This window comes from Megachile rotundata, chromosome 1, assembly GCF_050947335.1.
Source record: "Megachile rotundata isolate GNS110a chromosome 1, iyMegRotu1, whole genome shotgun sequence".
Lineage (NCBI taxonomy): Eukaryota > Metazoa > Arthropoda > Insecta > Hymenoptera > Megachilidae > Megachile > Megachile rotundata.
The window spans coordinates 5,823,283-5,841,233 of NC_134983.1; the positions used below are offsets into that span (position 1 = coordinate 5,823,283).

Below are 17,951 nucleotides of genomic sequence, written 5' to 3' on the forward strand. Positions count from 1 at the left end.
TATAGCAATGTTCAAATCATGAAAGTGACTATACATATTTAGTTAATACTATACACAACGATTGTAAGTGGGAATGCACGTATGTCATAGCTGTAGAAAAACCATAATAACATTATTTTAAGTGTAGATTATAGTTGCAATAATGACAGCAGTTAAGCAAAATACAAAACGGTCTAAATGGGCTTTGGATTTTGCTCACAAGTCAGTAACCTTACTTCTTAACTTATAATTCTTGAACTTGAAATATTGTGTTTATTAGAATATGTCAAGTTTCGTCATTTTCACTTAAGTTTATGCTATATATGCTATTATTGTACTGCTACATAATATTTGGAAACTAAATATATCTGTAAAAAGTATAATTTTTCAATAACGTTATACGTATTTGAATAGATAGACAATCTGATATAGGTTATTCTGTGTATTTGTTTATCTGTACAAGTATTCTATTGTTCGATTTTTCACAATATAGTATTAAAATATTAACATATATTAATTTTGTACTTCATTACAATTAAATATTCAATTATTATAAAAAAGTTTATTTAAATAATTCTATTTTTTTGTAGAAATAAGCAAGAAAAGAATGCGGACATTGCTTCTCCACCAGGTTATACACCAGCTGTTGCTTTATTTCATGCTGCAGATTCTATTAGAGAAACAGATTCCAATCATTTGATAATAAAAAAATCATGGGATCTAGCCTTAGGACCTCTGAAACAGGTTCCAATGAATTTGTTTATAATGTATATGGCGGGTAATTCCATATCAATATTTCCAATTATGATGGTTGGTATGCTAATCATCAGGCCAGTGAAGGCATTGTTTGTTCTTCAGCAAAGTAAGTATTATATTAATATTTATATTTGTATAATTTATTTCAAATAGAATAGATTATGCATTCAATTGATTTCTAATATAGATATTAAAAATCAAGGTATTTGCTGACAATAATATTAAAAATAGAACATGTAATGATAAGTTGTGTTATATTAGTTTAATCATAATACTTTAAAATTACTTATTTCAGCATTTAAAGTAATAGAAGGAACTCATGCATTTGGTCAAAAATTTGTATATTTTTTGGGACAATTGGTGAATATTGCATTAGCACTATATAAATGTCAGTCCATGGGATTACTTCCAACGCATGCATCTGATTGGTTAGCATTTGTGGAACCACAAGCAAGGTTGGAATATTCTGGTGGTGGATTTATTTATGTATGACGTAAAATATAGTTAAATTCATGTTATATATGCATCAGAAATAAATAATTATTGTATATTTATGTACACTTTATGCAGAAATTACAGAAACATTCACACATTACACAAAATGTTTTATTAAAAATCAAAAGAACTGTATTACATATTTATATATACATAGTATATTATGTCAAAATCATTAAATAAATTATTATTAATTATTACTTTTTCTTATATTCATCTGCAAATTCCTTTATCCGTTCTATTATTTTACTTGGTTCATCTACCCTGGGTACCTGAAATAAATTTAAAACTGAATAATAGTATTATTAATATATGTACAGATTATTTCAGAAATAGGTATTCACAAATTTGAATTAAATCTAATATAAAATGTTCATTTTACAGGATACGAATATTACTCAGATGTAAGGTACATTTGTTCTACTTGTGGTATACTTTTATAAATTGGTTTTTAAAAAGCTTAATCTATTAATGCAAATCATATATGAAAGTATAATATTTTTAAGAAAGCTACAAATAAATGCTGTTTTACAAGAAGTGTACCCATATGAAAATCATGTATATTCTTATCATTTTAATTATTGTTTTATACATTATTTATGTATAAAGAATACCATAACTAATTGCAAAAAGAAACAAAGGAACAATGATTTAGAAGATCATGCAATCTTCTGTAACATATTTATAAAAGTTTTGAACCTATTTAATCAAAATTTAAGTTTATTCACAAGTATTACAGATTTTTTCAAAATACATATAGAAGTTTGAATCGAATTACTCAAAACGCAAACCTATTTACAAGTTAGATTATTCCATCAATATGGTGGCTATTTATGTAAAATTTCTACGTGTATAAAAGTGATATATGTATTAAAGAATAAAAACTTTTGTACCTATGTGTTACAAAATGATGATCTTTCTTCATCCTTAAGGTAAGAATGATACAAAATTTTGGCCACTTATTTCTGAAGCATTCTGTACATTTCACTTTTATATCCAACCTCAAGAAAATGACAAGTAATTTGAACATACCTGATAATTCTGACTTATGTAAATACCAGCATAAATTCCAACGCTTAGGGTTAACTGTAAAAAAACACAATATTCTAAACATTTTTATAACAATAATAATATTATCATTTATAAAATATTTATTTATATATACCAAAAACTTGAACATTTTATTGATTACTGCTGGTGTGTCCAATATAGTACAAACAATACTCCGTCTTAACAGCTATCTTAATTTAAAAGTAGATTAGTGAAATTTATATTTAAGCTCTTGTATATATGTGACGTTTAATACTCATAAATTCATAATGAAGTTGATGTGTATTGATGTTTCAAATATTTATTACGTTCATAAAATTGCATTAAATTGCTTAGAGATAAAATTTCACTGTCTGGATAATTGTAATCCTGTTTCTATTATAATACTAAATTTAAAAAATTTTTAATGGGTTAAAAATAATTTTATTAAATGCGTCAAAATACGTCACTCAGTTCGTTTAACTTGATCTAAGATTATGAACATGGCGTTTATCCAAAACAAATACTCTCGATACTCTCGAAGCGCTTGCATCAAGGCGGGAATATTTAAATTATTTATAATAAGTTTATAATTAATTAGAATTAATATTATTATCAGTATAATTCACTGTTTCAAGTACAAACATTGTTTATTGTAATACAGGCGAAGAGTGAATATAAAAAAGATATTCATCCTTTCTCTAAATATAAAATTCTTCACGTTGTTGACTAACGGGTTTTTAAAATATTAAAACAAGGATATTGTAAATTTATGTAGCCTAGTATAACAGTTTAGTAAATAAAAAATTATTTTTCTCAAACATTCAATTCTGGCACTTATTTTACTGTTTTTTTTTTATTTATTTGCACTTTCCAAATATAACTTGAATTATTTATATGATATTCTATCAGAATAAAATCATTTAAAACGACAATAAATATATGTGTTAATGAAGTGTTTTGCATTTATATACACATTTTGAATATGAATTAATATACTAAATTACTTGAAGAAGAGAGATGATAAAAACTTATATTTGCATAAATATTTGCAGATTTATTGCGAATTAATAAATGTAATTTTAATAGACGAATTTGGAAGTTGTTAAAAGGATGTAATATTCAATGAGGAATTTAAAAATCTAATAGTACATATACAAAATCTTTAATTGAAATAAACATTTATCTATAAAACAGGATTCGCGAATGTAATAAATACTTCGTTAATTTATAACGTAGAACGATTTTACAACATTCACCTGGATTTATTCGTAATGTTTCATTACCACTCGACCAAGTACATATTTACGTACCGGAAATAATTGCGAGAGAAAGCAGGACAGATCTGAAGAACCTGTAAGATCTCAAACACATACAGGGTGTCCCATCGTATTTGAACACCTCAAACATATTTTTTTCATTTTGACAGTGAACAAATTTCAAAGAAAAATTATACTTTGCTCGAAAAGATATATATTAAGATACTCAAAATATTTGTCCCAAGTGCATTTTTTCAAATTTCGAGGCAATCGTAATTTCTTTAAATGGAACTACATATTTTCATTATTTCAACATGATAGCTGAAACCAATACAAATTCGCCGAGCTGCTCATGATTTTGAGTAAAGAATACACAACATTTGAACAATCGAAAAGAATAATAAATTAAGTATAGCTATTTTAAACAAAAAATTCTCTTGTACATAGTGGTGTACGCTGTAACATTGTAAAAGATGGAAATGAACCAATTTCTGTTAAATGGGACTTCCATAATAAAAAATTAGATGTATTTATGTATACTTCTTTAGTATACTTCTTTATTATACAATACTAAGAATAACAACATACATTAATTTTGTGAATACATGTCCTGTCGTTTACGGAGGCTCACATGATTATTTTGGTTACATTGGCTGCTTACTATTTTAAAAAGTAAGAAAAAGACGTTTAAATATAAATAAAGCAGACATATGCAAAAATATACATTATTTTTTAATTTAATCTAAGTCCTTTTTGAAAAATGAAACTTTTTACGTTGTCATAATTTCTAAATTACTTATGGTTTTTACGAGTTTTAATCGAGTCCTTTAAAAGTGCCTATATCTTCCGATTTTTTCAAGATCGTGAATACACATTAGTTTTAGTAAAACATTAGTTACGTGAATTTAATTCTACAGCGATGTGTGTTTAACGGATTCATTCATGTCACCACGTATTCTATTCTTCCTGCGTACTTTAATCATAATCAGCGAAGAAAGTTTCTAACTCTTTTCAAACGGTGTCATTCGTAAAAGCCATTAATTATAGTCACATCATGGAGGACGTTAGTATTTCGACGTTAATTATTTAAATTTATTCATTTTCTTTTTCATCGAACGAATTACAGCCAGTATACTTGTGTAAATCAATTAATGTATGTTACCTAATATTTGATGTCGTTCTTTGACCTTTTTGGTAACATTTTGTACACTTTGCATTCTATTGCCTGTGTGTTGTATCAACAGCGTTGTTTTCTTTATAAAAGTATCATCTTTAAGGAGTACATAAAATACGTAACAATTAGAAGCTTAATTCATTAAAACTTTTAAAATGTGAAAGTTTGAAGATTTTCAAATATTTAATAATTTTTTCTTTGTATCTTTATTTTTGTTATATGTTAGTTGTAATATGAAAATAAGTCATTTCATAAAGAGTGTTGAATTCTGTGCTATTTTCGTCATTTCAACTACATTTAGATATATTCTTATACTTTTTACACAAATATGTTGTACCACCTCAGGTAATAAATTTTAATATAACGTCGAAATAACCGAGTGCATTACTAATAAGTTTGATGTACTTTTGTGATAACAGCTTCCATAAAATTGTGATAGATGGAAGATCCGGAAAACTGCAGCAGGGTTAACAAAGCACCCAAATAGAATGTTATCAACAATCAAAAGTAATATAAAACTGCAAGAATGAAATTTTACGTAACGTGCGAGCGCCGAAACGTTAAACAATTTTGGTCATCATTTTGAGTATAAATATCTACTGTGTGAAGGTAAATTGAATGAACTCGATTGAAGATGATCAACAAGTGCGTTTCTGTACCGGTATCTGCACGGCTGGTCGTGAAACCATGGAGGGAGATCGGCTTGCATGATCGACCTAGCAAACTCACTGTTGGTAGGTATTCCGCTTTAGTACGCGGACTAACTAACATCAGTTTTGTGGTCGGTGTACTCACGTGGACCTTTCTTTGTCCACGTTCCAAGTATTCATTGTCTTTATTTTTTTCCTTCTTCTTATTTCTCCATTCGACGAGTTTTTGTTCCATTGTGAACGATCCGGTTGCGATCTCGGCCTTTCCTTACGAGCGCATGGGTTCCGCTGCAAAATAAATACCAAGAAGACTTTCATAGTCTACGCGACACGAGAAGAAAACACTTAAATTCCTTTCTACCGAAGGATATTCCTTTAAAGATTGTGCATAGACAATCGATTTTATGTATTTGTTCTTTCTCCAAAGTGGAACTTTACTTGTCAGAAAGTGAATTCTTTCGGCGATCAGTGTACACTCGACACCTGTGTTTCATTCGATTTTTCACCGAACTTGGGAGACAACGATATATTATTGTTGTATGTACATCAGTTTCGACTTAATGATTGATAGCGAAGATCTATTGACGACTGGTTAGAGCTTGAATATGTCAGCAACGATTTCGAAGATTTCAGCCGGTAACGTGGGAAATGGGACGACTGCAATTTGCAATAAGGACCGTGTAAGTATTGTATCATTTCAATAATGAAGAATAAAGCATAATTTATTTTTCTGTGGAACGATCATTGGTGGAGTAAATTTCATTCGTGGGGGAAGAGTTATAACTTATTCGAAAAGTATTATCTCGTACGCGCGATCTCCACATAAAATTATATCTCATGTTTTATTAAAACATAGAATATTTTTTCTTACTTGTTTAATTGAAATAGTGAATTTTATATAACGCTTTAACTCAATATCATTTGAACTGTTGCACATTTAAACTTAAAGACGTTCATTATAATTTGTTATATGCTAAAATATTATTACACAAAATACTGAAGAAAATATTGAATTAGAATGAGATTATTTTTTAATAGGTATCATGAAAAATAATATCGCAAAAATAATATCAATGAAGAATAAAATTTATCTATTTATTGCAATTTTTATGTCTGTTACATTTTTAAGATTAACAATAATATGATTGCATAAATATTAAGTTTAATAAAACAAATAAATATACACTATATTGTAAACATTTTACTAAACAATTTATTTTGTTTGGTAAACTATTTATTTTCATTTGATATTAATTTGCACATGTTTATTATTAGTATATTTTTATTATATTACAAAATAAAAGCATATATTACAAATATAAGTAAAATATTAGCACATTTGTTAGGAACCAATAAACGTTATTTTTAAAATGAGAAACAAATAACAAGTAAGTGACAAACTATCGAATATAAAATAAAATTTAGTAACATTTTATATCGATGATAAGTATCTTGATATTTTTTTTGACTCTTTCCATTTATAATTAGTTTACGAAACCCGCATGTTTGACTTATTACTTTAAATGTATGAGCCATAAAAACTCGATTGCCGCGTACTCTTTCAATGGAACATCAAATTTAATGAAATGGATCCAGCAAAATATAATGGCTCGTCATTTCCGTTATTTGATTGTAAATTACGATAACGTGAATAATAAATACCTGTACGAAAAGAATAGTTGCGACACAGTTGTACGATAATTTTTAAAAGTTTATTTTTAGAAATGGTTCAAAAGAGGTTAATCATATACAACATTAATTTTCAGTTTAAGTCTTTGAAACAGTGAATAATACAATTTTAAGGAACTTCATTTTTAAATAATAACATTATATACAACATAGGTATACATTTCAACATTTTTTCATACTTTCTAATATATACCATGTATTTATTATACAATTTTATGATTTTGCAGTTATAAAAGCGTTCCTTCATACATTAATATGAATTCTTTATACAGTATGAATATTTAACTACATTCAGTTATTTACCGAAGGTAGACACCGATTTTACATTAAGTCATCTGGATACTTGTCAATTTATCCTACAAATAGTATTTTAGCATAAAACCTAACCATATTACAAAACATCTTTTCAGAAAATTGTCAAGAAAAGTTATAACTCTGATCATTTCTTAAATTAGTATGCAAACTAGCTCTACGCTCAATGAGGCGCCACATCGACAATTTGTAAATCAAGAACAAAAACAGTATGTATTAATTCATTTAATTTTAACAAGATGTGAATTTCTTCAGTTAGAAGATTAGAGCAATAATTTCATGACTGAATACGTAGTGTAATTAGTAAATGATATTAAATCATTACATGTGTAATTAATGTAAAATGTTATTTCAATTTTATTCAACATTTGCCTAAATGAAACTTTCCCATGAGACAATTGTTTATGACAATGTAACATATAATATACTTATTTAAAATTCGATGTAACATTTTTCTTCCTGTTTATATGTAATTTTACTAACGCATCTTGAAAAATGCATCATTTTATAGGGTACCGAAGAACGTTTATTTTTTCGGAATAACATCACAGTTACGTGCTTTTTATTCTTAATACTATCAAGGTTTTCTTTCCCGAAACTTTTGTAGTTAATTTGCAGAATAAATAAAATAAAATATATATATAAGTATAGTTAATATGCAGAAGTACAGACGCAAAAGATTTCTTGTCTCTCCTTTTTTAGACACTTCAGTATAATTATCCTAACACTTCGACGCACATTTCGTAAGAGTCATCATAATTGGTCCTTTAGAGATAGAAAAGATAAAAATACAGTAAAAATGATTATGTAAGAAGTTAAGCATAGAAAAAACATTATTTAACTGAATGAATAAAACGTTTAATTAGTGTCGCTTCGGGGAGTAAAAATCGACATTGCTTTTTGTTGTTATTAGATAATAACATGATAGAACAACATAGTTTTCTTATTCTGCTACAGCTAAGCTGCAGCATAGAAAGAGGTTATTTCATTAAATTTTACTTAAAAGTTTTCGAATTTGAGAATTTGAGAATTTAAAAAATTTGGGAGTTTTGTAACTTTATCATTTGGAGAATTGGAAAATTTGGGGATGTAGGAGTTCAGGGTCCTAGGAATATGGGAGTTTGAGGATATGGGAATTTAGAGATTTAGGAATATAGGGACGATGGAATTTAGGGATGTTGGGATTTAGGGATGTTGGGATTTAGGGATGTTGGGATTTAGGGATGTTGGGATTTAGGGATGTTGGGATTTAGGGATGTTGGGATTTAGGGATGTTGGGATTTAGGGATGTTGGGATTTAGGGATGTTGGGATTTAGGGATGTTGGGATTTAGGGATGTTGGGATTTAGGGATGTTGGGATTTAGGGATGTTGGGATTTAGGGATGTTGGGATTTAGGGATGTTGGGATTTAGGGATGTTGGGATTTAGGGATGTTGGGATTTAGGGATGTTGGGATTTAGGGATGTTGGGATTTAGGGATGTTGGGATTTAGGGATGTTGGGATTTAGGGATGTTGGGATTTAGGGATGTTGGGATTTAGGGATGTTGGGATTTAGGGATGTTGGGATTTAGGGATGTTGGGATTTAGGGATGTTGGGATTTAGGGATGTTGGGATTTAGGTATGTTGGGATTTAGGGATGTTGGGATTTAGGTATGTTGGGATTTAGGGATGTTGGGATTTAGGGATGTTGGGATTTAGGGATGTTGGGATTTAGAAATGTAGGAATTTAGGGATTTAGGGATTTAGGGATTTAGAGACTCAGGGATTTAAGGATTTTGCGATTTAGAGATTTAGGAATTTAGAGATTTAGGAATTTAGAGATTTATGGATTTAGAGATATAGGAGTCTTGAGAATTTAAATATTTGGGATTTTGAAATATTGGGAATTTGTAAATTTTAGAATACGAAGATTCAGAATATTTAAACATTTGAAGCTTTGTGATCTAAGGAATTTAGAAAGTTCGAAAGCCTGTTTAGAAATTAAAGTTTAGAAATCTTTAAGTTTCGGATTTCAAATTTTTGAAAATATAAGACTAGTACTGTAAGACATTAGCACTGTTAGTAACGGTAATAGAACTGACCAACCCTAAACAACAGTCTTGCATAAATCAACGTTCAGAATCTGGGTATACGACCAAGACATTACCAATTGTACATATACATACATTCTACATTCTCTTCGAAACACTTGTTACTTCCCGCTGTGTCATTTTACCGCGTTACAAGTTCAATACTCGCTGTTGCTCCATTTTTAAAAGTTCTCAGCCTTTCAGTATTGTTTGCAGCTTATCGAATGCAAATCGCAATAAATTTTCTTTTTTCACGCGTGTATAATTACTTTTTGCGTTTTGTCGAGTCGAAGTCGTTTTAAATCAAAATGTGGTCATTACATTCACTGAACCTACATTTGCCTGTAGAAAGTATTGGTAAAGTGTAAGATCCTTCAAAATTTCTCTATTTATTCGAAATAATTTAAGAGTGAAAGAGTGAAAGTAATAATATAAATAATAATAAAAATGAAAAAATTAACATTTTTTTTCAGTAATATGACCTTTTTAAAATTTCTATTTATACTAATTGATCTATTCAATATAAATATAAAAAAGCAAAGTCTGTAATGTATTATTATATGTATAAAATACACATAGCATGTGAAGTCGTAATGAAAATTTAATTGAAAAATGATTAATATTGAGAAAAATGTTCCTCTGTTATTTATGCCGAGTTTAAATTTAATTTGAAACATTTTGTTTAAAACATTTATAAATATCGAATATATGTAAGTATTTCGGGATTACTAATTTTTCTGTAAGTGCTTTCAACATATGTTTGTGTACCCTACTTCTTAAATACACATCTTTTCCGACGACGTAATCAATTTCAAAGCTATGAATCTCAAAGATGTAATGATTTTGTAACTTGCTTAAAATTTTTATGTAATGTCGAAACGCATGCACTTTAATAGATTCTTATATAGTCTTGGAGAACGTAAGAGGCTGAAAGATTTCTTTTACTGTACGCGGTGTCCTAGATGTTTTCGCATAAACTTTGCCCGTACGATTTATAACGTTCCGGGACAAAATACCTGTTACATCATTTCTCTTATAATAAAATCAATATTTGAAAAATTGATAATTACATTAACTGTCGATATCAAATATATCTACTGTTTTTGTATGATTCAATATAATTGTGATGATTTAGTACACTGATAGGAATACAGTCTCTTAATTTGAAATTTTAAGAGCTTTAGAATCTGAAATTTCTAAATTCCTATGTTTCTATATTTCTATTTTTTCACATTCCTACATTTATAGATTTCCACATTTCCACATTTCCACACTTCCACATTTCCACATTTCCAAATCATTAAATTGCAGAACTTGACAATTTTTAAGTTTTCAACTTTTCATATTTCTAAATTCCCAAACATACCAAGTTTCAAATGATCAAATCACCAAATGCCTAATTATAATTATGTGTGAAACAGCAGTTCATTATTTCCAAAAAATTAAAAGCATTTTCATATAAAAGATATAAATATACGTTTTGTTCATAACCTCTGTGTACAATAGCTGCAAAAATGTCTTAACGATGGGTCAAGGAAGTCCAGTTCTTTTTTTCCTACAACACTTCACCTTACATGTGACATACATCTGTTGCTAAATCATCATCTATGCGAAACAGTCAATGACAACGTTTGTAATTTAAACAAACTTTAAATTATTAAAAAAGGTGAGTAATATATTAACGAAATCAAACGAAGTTCCGATGAATTTTGTCTCGAATAAATCCTACGTTACTTAGGTACTAAAGATGGCGGATATATTAAACAGGGAAAAGTTTTTACTAAAAAGTATTAAAGAGTTTTTTACGAATCGGATATTCCGTTTCTGTAGTTCTATGTGTGGTCATAATGAGATTCTACTAATTACAGCATCCATGATCACTGAAAGCTGTTCGATCAGATTGAAATTTGTATGCAGAATATGTACTTATTGAGAGACTCGAACGTTAGTTATGTATTGTGACTGATTGAAACTTGTTTTTATCAGCTTTCATTTACATTATCATTGAACATTAGTCATTTTTTATTATTAGTCTTGAAAGGTATGTGAGTCCAAAGACATAACACGTAATATCTGATGATTGACGTAATTTATTTCCACCTAAAATATTAATCGTAATATGTTGGTTACCAATGACTAATCATGAATCAATATCATCAAACAACCAAAATCCATTTAATCGAAGTTCAAGTTTATTCACAAGTATTACAGATTTTTTTCAAAATGCATATGGAAGTTTGAATCTAATTACTCAAAACGCAAACCTATTTACAAGTTAGATTATTCTATCAATATGGTGGCTATTTATGTAAAATTTCTACGTGTATAAAAATAATATATATCTTAAAAAGTAAAAATTTCTATGCCTATGTGTACATGATCTTTCTTCATCCTTAAGGTAAGAATGATACGAAATTTTGGTCACTTATTTTTGAAGCATTCTTTACATTTCACTTTTACATCCAACCTCAAGAAAATGACAAGTAATTGGAACATATCTCACAGTTTTGACTTATGTAAATACCAGCATAAATTCCAACGCTTAGGGTTAACTATAAAAAAAACACAATATTCTAAACATTTTTAAAACAATAATAATATTATCATTTATAAAATATTTATTTATATATGTATACCAAAAACTTGAACATTTTATTGATTACTGCTGGTGTGTATAATATAGTACAAACAATACTCCGTCTTAACAGCTATCTTGATTTAAAAGTAGATTAGTGAAATTTATATTTAAGTTCTTGTATATGCATGACGTTTAGTACTCATAAATTCATAATAAAGTTGATGTGTACTGACGTTTCAAATATTTATTACGTGCATAAAATTGCGTTAAATTATTTGACGTAATTTATTTCCATCTAAAATATTAATCGTAAGACGTTGGTTACCAATGACTAATCATGAATCAGTACCATAAAATAACTAAAAAGAACAGGTCGAAGAAAATTGTATCGTACGTAGCATAAATATTATGTCGTTTAATTCGTATTTATATTACATTGACTGTAGATAAAAAATATGTTTTCCTTGAGGTACTTTCTATTATAAATAACAGTGTCTGTCATGCATATGTATATTCGTAGATACCTAACAAATTTGCTTCCACTCTCTTGACATTGCATACTCTATCCGTGATACTACTGGCCGATCACGTAATATTTCATACATGATCGCAAGTGCTAAGTGTTAGTGATGGGACGGAGCACCTAGGAAGTACATCCACAGTTTGATTAATTGAATTCGAACCCTCTATAACTATTTTGGAACATAAAAACAGTAGGCACTTTCAACTAGACTTGACATTGAAATTTACAGAGTGTTTGAGAAATAAATGACCATGGAAGTATAAATTTTATTTTTTAAAGATATAAACAATTTTATATATCTCGAAATTTAACATAGATAACCACTAGTAGTGAATGGATGGTCTAACTCATAAGTAGGTTTGAATTTTAAAGAATTCAACTTGAACTTTCTGAAGGTATTTTGAAAAATAAAAATAGCACTTGATTAAATTCGAAACTTTTATAAATATATTGTCAGAAATTTTATACTCTTCTAAATTATTATTCTCTTCTTATTTTTAGAATTAATTATCGTATTCTTTATGATTATTGAATTATGAAACAATAATTGAAATTATAAGAATATACATAATTTTAATGTGGGTATATTTTTTGTAAAGTAGTAATTATTTTTTAGCTTCCTTAAAAAATTGTGCATCTTTATTTGAACATAAATTTATTTGAATATCATCGATAAAAAAAAAATGGATTGAAATTAAAAACTGTAAATTAACAATTATGAAATACACTGCTCAAAAGAAATATGGCATAGAAAAATTTTAGGCAAAAATTGGTCAAATTTGACTGATGATAACCGAGAAATATCATCGCAAAGTTATGCTCTTTTTTTTTAAATTAAAGCTTGAGATCTCTAATTTAAGACACACAAATACACACAAACAAGGCTCTTGTCAGAGCCATATGATGTGCAAAATCTGTCCAGCAACCTCTCTGAGGTACATGTCGGGTAATGCTAATGTCAGCGGTATATGCCATAAATGCAAGTTCTGTTAGTTTCTAGCAAGAAATGTTAGTTTCTTTAAAGTTCTGTATCTTTGCGGAAAAAAAAATGGTAGCGGTTTTGCATGTACTGGAAATTAAAGATAAAGGTTTGGACTTTATGCTGCTGTAAACAGTATCACCAAAAAAAATGTGGTAAGTCCATGCATTTCGTCAAACTTTGTAATTTTCAATATTGCAAACATGACCTCACATTTACGGTGTTATTGTGGGAGGGATGCATCAAATCTAAAATCAAACTACAGGGTCTTAAAGTAGAGATCTCAAGCTTTAATTTAAAAAAAAGAGCATAACTTTGCGATGATATTTCACGGTGTTATCATCAGTCAAATTTGGCCAATTTTTGCCTAAAATTTTTCTATGCCATATTTCTTTTGAGCAGTGTATAAAACTAAATACATAATTGAAGAAAATGAGCATAAAAGCTCAAAAAAATGTTGCATATACACAACTAAATTAACAAAACATTTATCAACTCTTTTTATATGACATTCAAACATTATCATTGGCAAAGTTTGTGTCGAAACTTGTAGGACACTTGACATACGTACAATAATGCACAGGTATACGTAATGTTGAATCCACGTTATTTACATATCTACGATCGCTGTTTACATATTCTGAATTATTTCATGGAATATAAGATGCATATATGTCACTGCCTCGGCAGGTATAAAAAGTGAACATTGAAAGATTTGCAGGAAAAGGTTATTTATGAAACTATGTGCCATTTTATACCACATTCTTGTATTATCAAGTCTAAAAGTGTCATAAAAAATGTTAAATAATAGTTGCAAGAAATGAGTCATCTCTCTTTAGTTGTCATATTAACAAACATAAATAATCAATGTATAAAACGATTAAACTAGTGTTAATATACATTTAAATGTTTGTGTTTTTTTATTTCCTCTGACGTACTTTAACGACGTGTCTCAGTAATTTATTGCTGTATTGATACATCAATCTTTTAATATCGTTTGTAAGTAAACATTTATCGGTAAAAGACTTAGTTCGAAGAAAAACCTGTCATTCTACAGTTCCTTTCTACCCAACGTCACTAAACGGAATGCAGGAGCAATTTACAGTCAGCCATTAATAAAATAATTTGATATTCTAAAAAATGTTTAAGCATAGTGTTCAACTGTTACGGTTATGGCGAAATGATGTAATAAATTGTAGAATAGAAATTGGTTGAGTAAGAATGCGATAGTCTTATGCGATTACGTTCAATATAAGTAGAAAGTGTGCACCAGTGCGTGTTTGATAGACTTCCACATGTTGGAAACTGTTGTAAAGAAGATCACTAGATATTACGTTTCAAAAGCTTTAAATTCTGGTTTATTTTATTAAAAATAATACTAAAACAATCATAAATTTTCTTTTCCGTATTTTAAAACTTAAAGATACCTAACGATTAACTTTACACGTAGTATTTTTCTAATATTTATATAATACTAATTGCATGATAGCTTTTAGTTCTCTTATATTAAAAATGATATAGAATATCTGAACACATGATCGAAGATACGTGTGTAAAAAGGAGTCATAACATTTTTTGAAAATTGAATTTTTACTGATTCTTTATTTTGTTACATAGTAATTTTATAATTATCTAACGATTAGTTAATTGCAAGTATGTACATAAAAAATCTAGTGCAAATTCTTTGAATTAATCCTGCTACAAATTAGGAATTTATATAACACCGTTATTCATTCGTGTTTGCATTTATAAATATAGCTTTATATTCACATAAATCGCTGAATGTTCTCTTGATATTAAAGAACTTCTCTGAAATACTTTTAATGAATATATTACAGATATTTAGGACTAAATATACTGTACGATTTTCATATAACGGTATACATTTCTTCGCAGCAACTGGGGCATATTAACTGGTTTTACTGTAGTTCCTTTTTCTTATGGAACCTCTTAGTGACCGCGATTTCGTTGGTATTTTGACGAACTCGGATGCAATCTGATGAGAGGAAGCCTTAATTAAATCCTTTTCATTGTAGATTTTATCAAGTATTATGAAAAAGAAAGAGGGAATTCATTACGAAAGTGACAGAAGCCTAACTTTGAGGAAAGAAAGTTAAAGCAATTTCAATTATTACTTATGGATATCTACTTTTATACTAAACAAGATAATTACAGTATACGCCAATAATGGGCAGATCAAGTAAAAAGGAAATTTAAAAATATGAAATTTTTAACCCTTTGCGGTTGTATTAAATTTGATCATAAGTGTCGAAATTCATTTCCCTAGAAAGAGCAGTGATATATAACATGTAAGATTATGAAGGATAAACAAGATTTATTAATTTTTTTGTGGATTTACCATCAATATAATCGATAAAATTGCTCAGTTTTTGAATTCTCGTTGTAACATTTGCATTTCTGGAAACATTTTCATTCAAATGCAACATCCAAAATATTTGGAGAAATCTTTTCTTTCGAAATATATTTCTAAAAAATGGTATGTTTCCAACATGTTCCTCAGTCCAATAATATTTCATATTAGGATCTGTTATAGTACCCATGTTAAAGATCACACCCAAAAAAGCTGTTAACTCTTTTTTCGTCACATCGATCCAATTATTCCATGTTGATCGATCAGATAAGCTCTGCTGTTCTATTTTATTTTTGGCATATTTATTTGTTTCTAGTACAATTGTTTCAAGTAGTGTATCTGTGAAAAAGAGTCTGAAAAAGTCGGTAGGTTCGGTGCAATGTACAAGTACATTAGGCGAACAATCTTAGATCCTTTTAAAAAATTGGTTTTTGGTTGTGGTTGAATAAAGTATAAGAGTAGTATGGTTCCTTGCTGTGGTGGCTGAGAGTAGACATACGACCGCAAAGGGTTAATTTTACGAATTTTTAATCTTTCAAATTTTCAAATTTAGAGATTAAGAAATTTACTTTATACCGAGTTAAATTTTAATACATATGACGTAGATTACGAAAATGCACGTCTTTTCCGTGTTGTAAGTTAACCGCCTATCACGTACAATTACGTCTGTTCTACGTTATCAACGTAACAGTAAATCACGTAAAGTTTTTTTCTGTACTTTCGCGAATACTTTCAGTTTACTTCAGTACGTTACTTAAGTGCGATTATTTTTTTATTGGTTCAAGTTATACTTTGCTTCAATACTAAATGTAATATGTACGCAATACACAATAATGTTTAATGTTCTGTAAGAAAATGTAATATGTACGTACAGGTCATTGAAAGTATCGACTTTTTTACTGCCATAAATGTTCAATAGTTTTACGATTATAGCAGTTTTTAACATAACTACATGGAATAACTACTGGAGTACCAAGGTTGATTCTACAAGTATTACTGTGATCAGAGTACGAAATACATAGAAATATATTTTTGTATTTTGTCTTGTTAAAATCAAAATACGATTGCAGTTTATTTATTAACATTTTAATTCAATAGTAATGAATTAGTGTAAATATTACTTATTTATACATTCTAAAATGCGAAACACACTACTTGTTATTAAATAACTTATTTTGTTAAATAACAAGAAGAAATTTAGAAAATATTAAAAGCTAGTAAAATGAAGATTTAACAAAACCTTGATTTTCTTAGAAGAGAAACAATTTCATCACTCAGGGACGATTGTAGGTAAAAGCGATGCAGATAATCGTCCCCATTCCCATCCCTTTCAAAGAGTTGCACAATTTTAAAGAAATTAATTAGTATTATGAAGTAAAGTGCTTTTACCAGTATTTCAATTTTATCATATTTAATATTGTTAAAATCTATTTCATTTTTCGTAACATATAAATAACATAATTATTTACAGTTCTAGCAGATAAAAGTATTATAAATATCAAATCATAGAAAAAAGTGTTTAGAAATACATTTTTATATCCAACCTTGCAATCTTACTTTATTTTATGTAATTAGTTTGTTATTTATAATTTCATATACTAGCTTTAGAAAAAGCAAACATTAGTTGTAAATGACTTGAAAAAAGTACTGATTCATAGTCCTCTACAATGAAACAGTATCGTTCGATTGGAATATTTAAATACCTGAGGTCGTGATCTCTTCACACGATCAATGACTAACATTTTGAATTTTAATCTGTGAATCAACATAAAGCAAGTTGTATTTTACGCAACAAAACTGTTACGTCTAATATTGGATTAGATCATATTGCTAATATGTTACAATGATATAAATTTTAATTTAAATAACACTTTACTAGATACATAACATGTTAACTGAGAATTACTGTATGTAATACTAACAATATTGTACACATACAATATTCTATGCTGATGGTGGTCAATTTTTGGAATTGTCTATGGTGATTATTAATAATGAATTCATATATATTTGGATGTAATTTATATAATAAATTACTTCCTGTAAAGTATTGATACGCCACATATAACACTTTTTTCAATACAA

The 17,951-nt window shown here is 28.3% G+C and overlaps 2 protein-coding genes and 1 long non-coding RNA gene across 3 annotated transcripts in view; 2 read left to right on the forward strand and 1 right to left on the reverse strand.

Annotated features, from left to right (window-relative positions):
* Positions 1-13: 13 nt before the first annotated feature.
* EMC4 (ER membrane protein complex subunit 4) lies at positions 14-1,430 on the forward strand. Its single transcript, XM_003700287.3, has 3 exons — positions 14-201; positions 570-841; positions 1,031-1,430. Exons 1-3 carry the CDS (start codon positions 143-145, stop codon positions 1,225-1,227), a joined length of 528 nt encoding a protein of 175 aa, XP_003700335.1. The 5' UTR covers positions 14-142; the 3' UTR covers positions 1,228-1,430.
* On the reverse strand, positions 1,320-2,256 carry LOC143265594 (uncharacterized). The gene is made up of 2 exons (XR_013040212.1): positions 2,124-2,256; positions 1,320-1,502 (listed from the first exon to the last, which is right to left on the reverse strand). It is a non-coding gene; the product is annotated as an uncharacterized LOC143265594 (long non-coding RNA).
* Positions 2,257-5,437: 3,181 nt separating this feature from the next.
* Positions 5,438-17,951, forward strand: part of Fatp1 (Fatty acid transport protein 1) — a 42,235-nt gene continuing 29,721 nt past the window's right edge. Inside the window, exon 1 of the mRNA XM_076538434.1 lies at positions 5,438-6,022. Within this exon, the coding sequence (XP_076394549.1) occupies positions 5,948-6,022 (75 nt within the window). The 5' untranslated portion in view covers positions 5,438-5,947. The remainder of the gene's footprint in view (positions 6,023-17,951) is intronic.

Excerpts from the sequence above, each read along its gene's own strand:
- EMC4 (XM_003700287.3), top strand. The coding sequence starts at position 143 with ATGACAGCAGTTAAGCAAAATACAAAACGGTCTAAATGGGCTTTGGAT. Across the intron at positions 202-569 it reads GCTTTGGATTTTGCTCACAA|AAATAAGCAAGAAAAGAATG; the intron begins GTCAGTAACCTT and ends ATTTTTTTGTAG. Across the intron at positions 842-1,030 it reads ATTGTTTGTTCTTCAGCAAA|CATTTAAAGTAATAGAAGGA; the intron begins GTAAGTATTATA and ends TACTTATTTCAG.